This window comes from Delphinus delphis, chromosome 1 (genome assembly GCF_949987515.2).
Source record: "Delphinus delphis chromosome 1, mDelDel1.2, whole genome shotgun sequence".
Classification (NCBI taxonomy): Eukaryota; Metazoa; Chordata; class Mammalia; order Artiodactyla; family Delphinidae; genus Delphinus; species Delphinus delphis.
In genome coordinates this window covers 53,044,689-53,058,849 of record NC_082683.1, presented here as the reverse complement: position 1 = coordinate 53,058,849, position 14,161 = coordinate 53,044,689, and the positions used below count along the sequence as shown (strand labels likewise).

The following is a 14,161-nucleotide window of genomic DNA, read 5'->3' as shown; positions in this document are numbered from 1 at the left end:
TTTAGTTTTCATAGATGTCACAAACTATTGCCATACTCCACTGTTTTGGTTTTGCCCTAGATATAGCACTCTGGTTTTTATACTATTTAATTGGTCCTAGTTTATTTTAACTACAAAAATTCTTGATTTGAGAGGTCTGTCTGTTCTCTAACATTTTAACATAGCCACCCAGGAGTTTTTAACTAGAGGCTTGAACATGGTGGAGTGTTATCTCAGACTCCAAGGGAAGGAGTAAAATTCCAGAAACAGCAGCAGAATGTGAAGAGAGCACTTTTGTTCCCCTGTCCTGAGAGTTAGAGTATTTTCTGTTAAGAAGCATTTGTACAGAGTATTTACTTAAAGAGATGTGAATAGTGATACCCAAGATCCAGTTTTTGCAAGTATATACATTTGTTTAGAACTTTGTAGTTCATACAGCCATTCAAATACAGTATTTTACTTGATAATTACAGGTCCATGAAGTAGATTTGACAAAGTTATTATTATTCCCATATATATGGGATATGGAAACTGAGGCTTAGTTGCTTATTTGAAGATAAACAGAGCCTTACATCTTTAAAGATACAGGTTATTGCTTTGTCAAATAAATGTAATCATTTTGTTAGATGTATGATTGTTCTTGGGATTAAACATATGAATTTAGGAAAACAGTTTTTATGTTTGAGGTGGAATCTCTGATTTTATATTTTCTAAAATGTCATTGAAACCTCATTTTATAAAGGCTTATTAGGGGGATTGTTAATCCTATTTTCATGACCTTGAACTGCTCATTTCACACCAATTGAGTAATTTTGCCCTATTTGATTTGCCATGAAAACACTTTGGACTTTGATAAAAGGGCCAGCATTTGATCACTTTGTAGTACATGCATAAGTGCAATGTTTGTGGTTGTTAGTTACGGGACAAAAACAAAAGGACATTTGATTATTCTATAACAGAATGTGGAATATGTAACAATACATATTTGGAATAGGTTTTATAAGGAGGTAAATAGTAGATACTCAAATACTGATTAATGAATACATTTTTGATTAATGAATGAGTTAATTGATTTCCATGAGTTATTAGGAAGAAAAGATACAAGCGTGAAAACATGCTGATTCTAGGATGGCAGGATTTAAATAGATTATACTACAGTAGGTAACTCCTACATGAGAAATGTATATACTTTCTCTCAGTAAAATTCACACTAGTTCAGAGTAAACTCTTGGTATAGAAATTCTGTAGGAATTCACTAAAATCAAGTAGATTGACTATCTTTGGTGCTGTTGGGGTTCTTATTACTATTTTTCACTATTTTTCGTGTTATGATTTGCCAGATTTATTTTTCTGTCTTGTCTTCACTTGTAAAGTGCCAGTTGAAGGGGTCCAGACAGTAATGCTGCAAGGTTTCAGAGGAAGGACCTCCATTTACTAGGATATTTGTGGAATAAGTGAGATCCTCTGTGCTACCCTGAAGTATAAATAGCATCTAGCCAAGCAGAAAGGTGTGGAGAGGTATTCTAGGAAAATGGAATGGCATTAGGAAAGTATACAGGGGATGTTTCAAAGTGAATAATTTTAATTAGATCTGAGGGTTTGTGTTGGGCAGGAAATGGTTAAAGAAGTATTTTGACGTCAGATTATAGAAATCCTTGAACACCTGGAAGAGATTTCGATTTTGCTTTGTAGGCTTATGCTCTTGTAATTGGGGTACACATTCTTGTGAGGGCACAGCTAAATGAGATATGCAAGTCATGGTAGAGGAGAGGTGGTACACAAAGTTAATTGCAAAGCCAAAGATGCCTCCTGGGTTCTAAGCTTTTATGAGTGGAAGCATGGTAGTGCCATTAATATATATAAAGAAATAAGGCATGGACATATATATACACTACCAAAGTAAGGTAGATAGCTAGTGGGAAGCAGCCGCATAGCACAGGGAGATCAGCTCAGTGCTTTGTGACCAGCTGGAGGGATGGGATAGGGAGGGTGGGAGGGAGGGAGACGCAAGAGGGAAGAGATATGGGAACATATGTTTATGTATAACTGATTCACTTTGTTATAAAGCAGAAACTAACACACCATTGTAAAGCAATTATACTCCAATAAAGATGTAAAAAAAAAAAGAAATGAGAGTGTGAAAAGGTAAAAGGGAGAACCAGCAGGCTGTAAGGTATTGATGAATTTGTTATTTGATAAATTGAGTTTGAAGAGGCTATAGGATATCAAAAGGAGAAATGTCAGGTAGGCAATGGAAGAAGGGGAACTGGAGAGAGATCTGGGAGTAATATGTAGATTTGGGAACTTTATTCATGGAAAAAGATGAGTCCATGAGAGTAGATAGAATTTCTGAGGGTCAGAGTAGAAGAGATGACTGAATATTGTCCATTGGTCAACAATGCTTAAGACTAGGATGGATTAGGGCTTTAAAGATGGGTTCAAGTTGGAGATAATCCTTGGAGAGTATAGTAGTATTGTGGAAGCAAACTGAAGGTCAAGTTTGAGAAAAGAATATTGTTATTAGTAAGTAGTAGAGAAACTAAAGAGAATGTGGTCTAAGAGGTCACTAGATTTGACAGTTGTGTTAGTGGTACAATTAGAACACTTTTGGCAAACTAGTGAGGACAGAAGGACACAATTTTGTGAACCATAAAGAAAAAAAATCCTTTTTCTTTCTCTACCAGAATTCTCTCTCAATCTGAGCTTTATATACAGAAAAAAACTCACTTAATGTTCCTAAATGGAACAAAATGAAACATATTGTGTGAGAATTATAAAAAATTGGAAAACAGAGACAAAAATTGGTATATTAAATAATGCATTATTTTGCATTTGAAAGCTTCCTATTTTAAGCCATTTTGGCATTCTCGCTCTAAAAAGTCAATTTGGACAGCTTGAATGTGGTTCTGAAAAAAAGAAAACCTACTCTTGCCTTTATTCTTTTGTATTTTTTGGAACAAAATATTTATGTAGGATCCACATAGATCATCCATATTTGCATGTGTCATACAGTAAAAATATATATGACATATATTGGATAATTTAACATACAGAATGCTGAATATTTATTGACTAATGTGAGTCACTGTATAGCTTGGGCACTAACCTTTAAAAATTGGATTTAATTCAAGACTTTATTTCTCCTTGGTAGTTTCTTTAAAAACATATTTAAAAATAAATACTGACAAGTGATACTATGGTCAAAATATCCTCTAATAATTCTTGAGGATTTAGAATTTAAATTATTTAAATTAGAAATAACATAATCATACTTCTCTTGGATGTCAATAAAAACTGCAAGAATTGGACTTCCCTGACTCCATGCCTCCACTGCAGAGGGCACGGGTTTGATGCCTGGTCGGGGAACTAAGATTCCGCATGCTGTGGCACAGCCAAAAAAAAAAGCTACAAGAATTAAAATTTCTATAATTTAGGGGACTGAGTCTTTATTGAATTTGGAAACATACATGAACATCTCTCAGACTATTTAAACATTTAGTTACTTGTTAGGATTCTTAATTGTTTGAAAACCTACACATAAGTATTAGACTCACCCTGTGTTCAGGGGGAATAAATGATAAAACTTTAACTTGATGCCACCAATACATTCATTCTTATTGTATTCTGACAAGATTCCTTTAAAATTATTTGTTTTCACAATATTAAGTGTTAAAATATGTATACAGTACAGATAAGTTAACAAACAAGTTAAGCTACAGCAGTACTTGATATTTAAAGTCAATATGACTTAGCAGTTATGATCTACTGTATATAAAACTGTGAATCTATTTCAGTACAGTATTTCATCCTGCTTCATTTGGCTTCATAAACAAAGCATACCAAACATTTACTCCAGATTATTTTGTAGCAAAATGAAGTATCGGTTTTAAGATTCATATTATCGATTTTCACATGTACTCTGAACTGACTGAATTTTAGTTTTGAAATTAATATTACAGCATTTAAGAAATGTACAATTATTAGTCCTTTATAATTATTCAAGTTTAGAATTTTAGCAAGAAAAGTAGTTTTTAAACTGAGGAAGTTGTAAAATTAGCTCACATGATGACTTTGAAAATAAAAGTCTCTTTGTAAGTTTTTTATTTAGAAAGGTTATTTGAAAATTCACCCATTGGTTACAATTCAGATTGTGACCATCTAAAATTGATTCGCACATCACAATATATATGAATAAATGATCATAAGAATTTTGATTGAGAAAGGTAAATGGTGTTCTTTGAGGTGATGTGATGATATGTTTAATATTAAATTGGTAGTGTCTTTAATATAAAGAATTTATTTCTAAAGCCTTCTATTAGGGATTTAATACCAGATTTTTAAACCACAGTAATTTCGGATGAGTTTAATGTTTAATTTATTGGCTTTTTAAATTGCCTCAGTTCATTCAGAATTTTCTGAATCTGTTGGGCGGATCAACATTTTGGTTGATTTGATAGAGTATAACCTTCCATTTTGAGACTTCCAGCATATTCCTCTTCTCCTCTCTGGCTTAGTCTTTGCTTTTGGCTTGTTATATTTACCATTTAGGTTGTTTTCCCCACATACATCATGGCACCACCAACCTCCTAAAAAGGATAGATACGCAGTTTAATAGATACAAGCTCATACGTAGTTACTGTTATTATATTTCTCCAGTGAGTATATCTTCATTTCTTATAAATATAACAGTGTTGTATACATATATTCCAATTTAAAAGAATTTATACAAGTCTCATATACCTGACCAAAAATAAAATATCTGAGAAAGGTTAGAGGTAAAATACGTACTCAAACTAGAATCAAGTTAACACTTACGTTGAGACGTTTACCTATAGAGAAAATGTTTATATTGGATTCAGATTTTAAAGAGTTGTCTGACATTGAAAGATATTATCTATTACTTTGGGAAGATATTTTGAAACTTTGAAAATAAAGTATTTATATTAGGAACAGGTTACCTGAATTACTTTCTGGACAATTGAAGTGTCCTTTTGCTTTGTGATCCCAAGTAGAAAACGTCAAATCTTTGTGTTCCGGGAGTGCGTTGGGGACATTGCCAGCAATCTCAACTAGATGTAGTGTATAGTTGGTTTCATGATCTCCCAAGTGAAAAGAATATTCAATATAATGCTTGTTGTCTTTCCAATCTTCTAGCTCAATTCGTAAGATATATTTAGATTGCTTTACTAGGGAGTATATCTTCTCTAGACCCAACCAAAATTCTCCTGAAAAGAAAAGTTGTAAAAATCTGTGGATTGTTAACTGCAGATTAGGCAGCAACTATTTTTTTTGAGAGTGTTCTTTTTTCTTTTGTGTAAGTAGATTAGATGTTTTAGTCTTGAATCCCTTGGTTATTTTACAGTCTCGTAAAATATTTCTTTTTAAAACAATTTTATTGAAGATAGTTATGTTAAAATAGTAATAGGTGTTAAAATACAACAAGTGTTAAAATAGTAATAGGCCTACCTAAAGTCTGATTATCCTTTCTAAAATGGATATTATCAGGCATATTTCACAGGTGAAACGTGTTAGACTATTATAAGTACTTTTAGGGCTAGTCATTGGTAAAATATTATCTAACTTCTGGGTCCTTATATGTACTGGCTTTACTGTCAGCTGTTTATTAATATGAATATACTATCAAGAGATTTGTTAAGTATTTCCAGAGACTTGTATAATAATGTAATTTTCCTCAAATATAATTTTGGCCTTTGACATTTGCTTGATATATATGTTTTCTTTGTAGAAAAAGAAGGAAATAAATTAAAAAAACACTTTAAATTAAAAAGCATAATTTTTAATAACTTTTCTCTATAATTAAAAAATTTTATTTGGAATTAAAAATATAACATATTGTAAATACAAATAGATATCTCTGATTATCACAATTACTCTCTCTTTAATTATCCCTTTTATTAAAGCATTTAAGGAAAAAAAGTCAAAATTTCCTTACTGCTGTTGAATTTGTAGATTTCATTTTAAGAATTGCAAAATACAAATGGCTTACTTTCTTGTAGAAATAAGTGAGTACTCTAGATTCTCTCAGAAGAAGATTTGGAGCTACAAAACGTATCACTCATTCTACCTTTTAGTTAGGGATTTAACTGGTAGTTTGAATACAGAATTGTTTAAATGATCAAGTAGTACTGAATGTTTAAAAATTCGATATAATAATGGATGTTATCCACTTTATTAATGAGTACATGTACATCACTCATGGATTTTTATAATGTGCTTTTTGGATTTTAAACCTGTGTCATTTATTTTTATTTTGCTTATTTTGTTTTTTACCTTATTTTGTGATCAAAATATAATCATTTACATTGAATTAAACTAAATTTATTTTAAACCACACATTGTATAGTATACATTTATCATATTTAAATAATTGAAATCTAAACATTTTGTACTGTACATCTGACAGCTTCCTTGTGCCTTCCAACTTTCAAATAGTTAATATCTAAAATGTTAATAAGAAAGTAGAATGACCAGTGATAAGGATGGTTTTCTTTGTAGCCCATTCATAGCGTTTAGCACTTATTTGAAGCACTTAGCCCTTAATCAAATTTATCTTTGATAATTATAATTATGATAATTAGAAGCCATCCAATTAAATTGTGATAAGTATACATAGAACAGAGATGTAATTGTGAAAAGTATAATTCAAATAAAGACACTTGCAATAAGTTCAGTACTTACAAATGTGTAGTTATTTGTTAATAATTTATATGAAGGCTGGGAGTGTTCCTCATTCATTGTATTTCTAATGCCCAGTCTGTAATAGGCTCTTAATAAATATTTTTAAGTTAACCAGTGAATGAAGTCAGCTTACCGTCAAGCCTCCCAAAACCATATTTGTAGTTTTCCCAAGTTTCATTGAAGTTTTGTGATCCATCTATTCGGTGTTGAATTAATGTCCATGAACTACCTGAATATAATGAACAGATTGTTTATTTTCAGTAGACTGATGCTGATAGTTGTAACAAAATGCGGTTTTTGTTTGGTTTTAATTGGTGGCTGTACAGGGTAGTTATTAATGTTGTTATGGTAATAACATTTTATTATTTATTATGAGCCCAAGAAGTTAAGTGAAGGGCAACTAATGAATTTGTCTTAATAAACTTATTGACAAAGGTCATTTTAGATTATTTTATAGAAAAAGATGGAGAATATTGAGTAAATGCCTGAGTAAATACATAAACAAGACAAATATAAGTACTAGATCTGTATAACTACTTGTGATATATATATTTCATTTTATATGTATTCAGAACAAAAATAACAGGATTAGCCTTACTAATAGGTAGTGAGTAACCTGAGCTAGCTACTGTCTAGTTTCTCTTAGGCTCGTTTTACCTGATGTAACATCACAGTAGACGTTGAAAACTTGAGAGTTGCTGGGTCTAATGGAATAGATGCCACTTGTATGTTCACCTCTATTATAAATGATGGTACAATCAGCAGGAATGTCTAGAATCAACAAAATGTTATTAGGTAAGATACAGTAATAAAGAATGATATCTTTAGAGCTTGAGATTTTACTTGACATTTTATGGAATTGTGGTGACTGTAGCCTTCAGTCTTTTTCAGTAATGTGTTATTGAAAAGGTACTTTATGCTAAAGCGTTTTTATTAGATGGCATGTTTTACAAAGAATATCAAAATAGTTATTACCAAACTGATTTATTTTTAAGAAAAGTGGCAAAATTAGAATTTTAAACACTTTTTTCCCTTAGATCTAGGAAAAACATAAATAAAATACCACATATGAGATGTTAGTATAGTGCTTGGTGCATAGCAGGTAGTCAACAGATACATGAGGAAAGAGTGAACGTACATAGAGGAAACTAACAGAGAACTTTTTTCCTCTATGAATTACATTAAAAATAAATGTGTTTTCAAACTATATCTTTTATTAAAGCTTGGGTAGGAATGGAGACTTTGTTCCCCCTCTTTTTTGTTTTTCTTATGGAAAGTAGAAACATTGAAGAGAATGCCATAATCTTTTCATCTGTATTCAACAGTTGTTAACATTTTGCCGTATTTGCTTTATAAACACAAATACATACAAATATGTATTTTGCTGTGCTATTTGAAAGGAATTTGCAAACATCATGCCCCTTAACCCCTTAGATATTTTGGCATCCATCTCTTAAACATGAGATTATTCTCTTACGTAACTATAATACTATAATCATTACATCTTAGATGTAACTAAGATGTAACTATAGATGTAACTTAGATGTAACTATATATATGTAACTTAGATGTAACTATATATATGTAACTTAGATGTAACTATAATCATTACATCTAAGAAAGTTAATAATAATTTTATATTATCTAATATCAAGTCTATATTTATATTTCCCTGATTGTCTTAATGTTTTATAGGGTTTAAAAAAATCACCAGGATCCAATTTAGGTTGACACATTATATTTGTTGGATTTATCTCTTTATTCTCTTTTAGTTAGTCTAGAACAGGCCCTGAGAATAGAGATTTTTGATGGAAATGTCAAAGAAGAACAATTTGACGATATTAGTTTCAAGAAGGAAACCCACCAAATTATCTTACCATCATGTTCTACATTTTTTGTTTCATTCAAGTGAAGAGAGGGAGTAGTTCTTGGTGCTCTTGGTTTAGAAGAAAGAGAATTTTCTGTGGATTCTTGAACACCAGTTCTTCTTAACTGATAAAAGAATATAAATCTACTTTAAAAAATGGTACTGAATATACAATTAGGGGAAATCTGAGTTCATAATATGTTATTGTTTTCGATGTTAAGAGGGATAAGCAATGCTATACATATTATACAGACTTGCTGTTCTCAAAATATTTAATCAGGCACATAAAGAGTTCAAAAAAATAGAGAAAGACAAGGCAAAAAACAGAAATTGATCAGAAAACAATAAGATCAAAGGCAGAGACTTTACTTAGAATATTTTAATATGTTCTATTTATTTATATGAATGTAATATATATTCTGTTCAGTGACACAGACAGATTTTAAATTTCATAATTCTCAGTTGTAGGTCTTAAGACCTAGCACATAATTTGAACAAGGCTGCTTTCTTGATAGTTTTTGACATGTAATCATATTTGTAAAGGTAACAAATAGGCAGTTTTATTTGTGTACTTTTAATATATTCAATATTGCATTGTCTGTTGTGCTGGGTTTGCAGTTTATTGACCGATAGCTTTTCTTATTGATGGGTTGAGAAGAGCAGAGTACATAATGTGTTATTAGTGTTAGTTTTTTGATGTCAGCATAAATGGCATTTCCTAGGATATAATGCATAAAGATCCATTGTAAAGTTCACTTACTGGATGTTAGTCTTTTCTACTAAGTAACTGTGATCTTATAGTAACTTAACTTTACAGTTTTGGTTTCTTAATTTAAATTTGAATAAGTTGGGTCAGATGATTTAAGGCTTCTTCCAACTTAGAATTCATTGTTGAATTCTTCATACATTTTATTATTAGACAGAATGTATATTATTTTATAATAGTGACATTTTGCTTTTGTGAGCAGGTTCATTTACTCATTATAAAAGATATAGGAAAAGAATTAGAAAAATAGCATATAGTAAGAAGGAAATTATGGAAATCAAAACTAGCTGGCAAAAACCCCTTTTCAGACAGCAAAAATAACCTACTAAAATTATGAGTCATAAAATTACTGAAACATAATGTGTTTGTTTGGTGGAAATTGGTAATATTTGTTTTATAGTTCTGGGCATCTATTTTTTTAATATACCAGTTTCTTCAGGTCTGTATTATTTTTGAAACTCTCTTGAACAGCTGTTTAGTAGTATTATTACTAATTAATATTTTTGAACTATAGTACTGTTTATTGGAAATCTTAGATTTTGTCATAGTTTATTCCAAACACGTATCTACCTTGCTCACCTAGCCAGTTATTTACATTGTAGATTAATTATATTGTTGGATATTAAACTTTAATTATTAGACATATAGCTTCTAATAATAATATTAATCATAGTAAGTTTTTATTGACTTCTTTGTGCTAAATGTGACATTACCTTTATTAACATGTATTTATTGAGTGCCTACTATGTGTCAGACAGAGTTCTATATTTTGGAGCTATAGCAATTTTAAAAAATAGAAGAAACTTTCTGTACTTATGGAGCTTACATTCTAGTGCAGGGACAGACAAGATAAATAACTCAAATATGTATTATGTTAAATAGGGGTAAGTGTTAAGGAAGAAAAGAGAGTAATGAAGGAGGTAGCAGGTTTCAAGCATGGGTGTAGGGGATTATAATTTCTTTCTTTCTTTTTTTTTCTTGTTGAGTTTTTGTCTAGTTCGTTTATTAGAATGTACATAAATATCCACATTGAATGGAATTAAACATGAATATGGGATCATGGTGTAGAGGACAGGTCACTGACCTAGGAGTTAGCCCATCTGTGTTCTGACCCAGCTCTGACACATGACTGTGAATATTCCAGTTTGTCTAGAGTATAAGGTGGATTGGGAGGTAAGGCAAGAGGCCAAATAGGTAAGAAGCAAAAGAATAGGTGGCACCTGGGGGATTATAATTTATGATTAAGTTATCTGGGAAGGCTTCTTTGAGAAATTTGTATTTGAGAAAGACCTAAAGTGGTTAAGAGTGGGCCCATGCAGATACCAGGGTGAAGAGCATTCCAGACAGAGAGCAACAAGGGCAAAGACCCTGAGATAGCGGCCTGATTGATGTGTTTGTGTAACAGTAAAAAGCCAGTATGACTAGAGTACAGGAGATGAAGTCAGTGAGATGATTAAGAGTCATCTGGGTCTTATGGGCCACTACAAGTGAGACCGGAAGCCATTGTGCGGTGTTGAACAAAGAGAGAGAGAGTCTAATTTAAATTTTAACTGAATCTCTTTGGCTGCTATGTTGAGGATGTACTTTGCATGAATTAATTCTTTTTTTCTCACAACAGTCTTGTAAGACAGATTCTTTTATTATCTACATAGAGTACATTAGGAAACTGAGAAGGGGTTAAGTAATTTATTCAAGGTCACACAAAAGTTTTAGAGCCAGAATTCAACCCCAGGTAGTTTATTAGCTTCAGAGCCTGCAAACCTAATGATCATGCTGAGGTGATCCTTTTATTCACTATCCAACTATAATTATTTTAAATAATTTTAGGGTCCAGTGTTTTCATAAACCTAAATTTTATGTAAAAGATTGGACATACTATTAAAATATTGACTTACCTGATTTTCAATTTCTTTTATTTGACTGTGTTGTTGATTTAATTGTCTGTATTGTTCTTCCACGATCTGAAGAAGATCTTTGATGCTATTATCTTGCTGTTCTACAAAAGTCTGGACATAGATTATAGGTTGGTTAGAAGTTTCTTTCTTTTTTGTTAAATTAGACTTTTTTATTTCCTATAACACTATCACAATCTAATTTTTTAAACTAATACTGGATTAGAAAAATGATATTGGCAAACCTTTTCCCTTGTATTCCTCTTTCACATAGTACATACTTGAGTTTTTGTGTTTTATTTAAAATGTACCATCTCTAAAATCTGATTTCCTGAACTTTAAACTACTTCAATTAAATGAAAAAAAAAACAATATTTTAATATCGTTTCCATTAACTGTATTACTTTTATACATTTTAAAGATGGGAGAATAGTTATACAAGTTATATTCCTTTAGCTTTTTACTTGCCTCCAGTAATTTGCAATAGTATAATAATTTAGTGTTCTAAATTTAATTGCTTAACTGTCTTGTAATTTTCATCTGAAATGCAAAGTTTAGTTATTTTCATAAATAATGTTAGGGAAACAAAAACCAACTTGAAATTATAATGGGAAATTTATTTCCTGGAGTCTTTTTTTCATGAGAAAAATATAGTGTTTCAACAGTTCAACAAAGTATTTCAAGTAGCATGTTTTAAAATATTTTTTTAAAAAGATCCACATTGAAAACATAATCATGAACCCTCTTTGTTTTATACTTACTTTGAGTGAAGTTATTTCCGGGTGTTCCTGAATTTCAGGTTGATTTTTAATTAAATTGGTTAATTGGTCCTCCAGGTATATCACTTTTTGTTGAAGTAGAATTTTTTCTTCAAGGAGACTTTCAAGCTTTGAGTTGAGTTCAAGTGACATGTTCTTTACTTCTTCATTTTTGACTTGCAGTCTGGATGTAGTTCTTCTAAGTTCCTTTTCTTCTTCTTTGATTTCGTTGGTTTGCAGTGATAAGTCATAAAAAGACTGATCAAATATGTTGAGTTTTTGAAATATGTCATTAATTTGGCCCTTAGTCTTATGAACAAAGTCTTTAAGACCATGTCCTAACTGAAGTAGGCCATTGGCTAAAATTTTTACATCATCTAACATAGCAAATCTTGATTTTGGCTCTGGAGATACAGAATCAAATGATGAATAATCTTGGTCAATTCTGGAAGAAATAACTAGAGGAGCAATAAAAAGAAAGAGCTTAATAGGGTACATTTTTATCCTAATTATTCACTTTAAAATGATTTGGAATTCGTTTTTTTTTCCTGCAAGCATACCTAGACTTCTGAACTCTCTATATAACACTATTTGCCGCATAAACAGTAAGGTTGGCAGGTGAATATAGTTAATCATTAAGCTGTTTAAACTTGTATGAATGTAACCTTCCACATTGAGTTAGATCAATGCTAAATGAAGTCAAAGAAATGAACAAAGAATTTAATAGGTCATTTAAAATGGTTATTGTATTTAATTTTGCTGTATTATAAACTGCACTTTCAGTGTTATGAGATCTACCTGTTTTTAAAAGCTCATTTTAATTTATCATGATTTTTAAAGAGATTTACAAGTAAATACCAAATTCTTTTGACTGATAAATTCATCATTAAAGTTGAGGAAAAATTAATGAATTAAGTATACACTTCCCAAATTGTATTTTAGTTTTTTTGGAAACAGTGATCGATTAAAAAAAAATGCCTTCTCTGTGAAGCCTTCCTCCACATCTGCAGGTGGTGTTAATGCTGCATTCCCATGGTACTCTGTATAAGCTAACATATGATTATATATTCCTTATTATTTGTCATTGTAATTATTTGTTAGTATATCTTTTTGCTTCAGATAATCTATCTAAATCATATTTGTATATTTTCACAAAATCCCATACATTAAAATATATTTCATCCTTTTTCTCTGTTATAGTCTATGTCTCTATGTTCTAGCCTCCTCTTTTCCGTGTGCCCACTGTAAGACCAATAGATAATGTGGTTTTCTAAGGTCAACCAGAATTAAATATTGGGTTGACCAAAAGAAAGGTTTGTTCTTTTTTTTCCATAAGATGGCTCTAGTAGCGCTTAGTTGTCTTTAACTTCATTCAAAACAATTTTGTTAGATTGTATGTGATAGCTGTCATATCAGTGTGCATTTAAAAAAAGACTTACAAAATTGGTGAATTTTTGCATAGCCATTTTAATATTGAAGATGGAAGAAAAAGCAACATTTTGGCATATTATGCTTTATTATTTCAAGAAAGGTAAAAATGCAGCTGAAATGCATAAAAAGACTTGTGCAGTATATGGAGAAGGTGCTGTGACTGATCGAACATGTCAAAAGTAGTTTGCGAAGTTTTGTGCTGGAGATTTCTCACTGGACGATGCTGCACTGTCGGGTAGACCAGTTGAAGTTGGTAGCGATCAAATCGAGACATTATTGAGAACAATCAACCTTATACCATACAGGAGATAGCTGACATACTCAAAATATCCAAATCAAGCGTTGAAAATCATTTGCACTGGCTTGGTTATGTTCATCGCTTTGATGTTTGGGTTCCACATAAGTTAAGTGAAAAACAACCTTCTTGACTGTATTTCTGCATGTGCTTCTCTACTGAAATGTAATGGAAATGTTCCGTATTTAAAACATTGTGATGGGCAATGAAAAGTGGATACTGTACAATAATGTGGAATGGAAGAGATCATGGGACAAGCAAAATAAACCACTACCAACCACAGCAAAGGCTGGTCTTCATCCAAAGAAGGTGATGTTGTGTATATGGTGGGATTGGAAGGGAATCCTCTATTATGAGCTCCTTCCGGAAAACCAAACGATTAACTCCAGCAAGTACTGCTCCCAGTTAGACCAACTGAAAGCAGCACTCAACAAAAAGCATCCAGAATTAGTCAACAGAAAACGCATAATATTC

General features: G+C 31.3%; 2 protein-coding genes across 4 annotated transcripts in view; one reads left to right on the top strand and one right to left on the bottom strand.

The window, feature by feature from the left end:
- DOCK7 (dedicator of cytokinesis 7) overlaps positions 1-14,161 on the top strand; it is a 214,816-nt gene that overhangs the window by 72,140 nt on the left and 128,515 nt on the right. The window lies entirely within an intron of this gene.
- Positions 4,338-12,548, bottom strand: ANGPTL3 (angiopoietin like 3). Its single transcript, XM_060023022.1, has 7 exons — positions 11,965-12,548; positions 11,207-11,317; positions 8,556-8,670; positions 7,336-7,449; positions 6,812-6,907; positions 4,938-5,204; positions 4,338-4,565 (listed from the first exon to the last, which is right to left on the bottom strand). Exons 1-7 carry the CDS (start codon positions 12,457-12,459, stop codon positions 4,381-4,383), a joined length of 1,383 nt encoding a protein of 460 aa, XP_059879005.1. The 5' UTR covers positions 12,460-12,548; the 3' UTR covers positions 4,338-4,380.

Bases quoted from the DNA above. Each gene is read 5' to 3' on its own strand.
- ANGPTL3 (XM_060023022.1), bottom strand. From the start codon at position 12,459: ATGTACCCTATTAAGCTCTTTCTTTTTATTGCTCCTCTAGTTATTTCT. The intron at 6,908-7,335 runs GTAAAACGAGCC...CATTATATTCAG, and splicing joins CTACTGTGATGTTACATCAG to GTAGTTCATGGACATTAATT. The intron at 5,205-6,811 runs GTAAGCTGACTT...TTTTCTTTTCAG, and splicing joins TGGTTTTGGGAGGCTTGACG to GAGAATTTTGGTTGGGTCTA.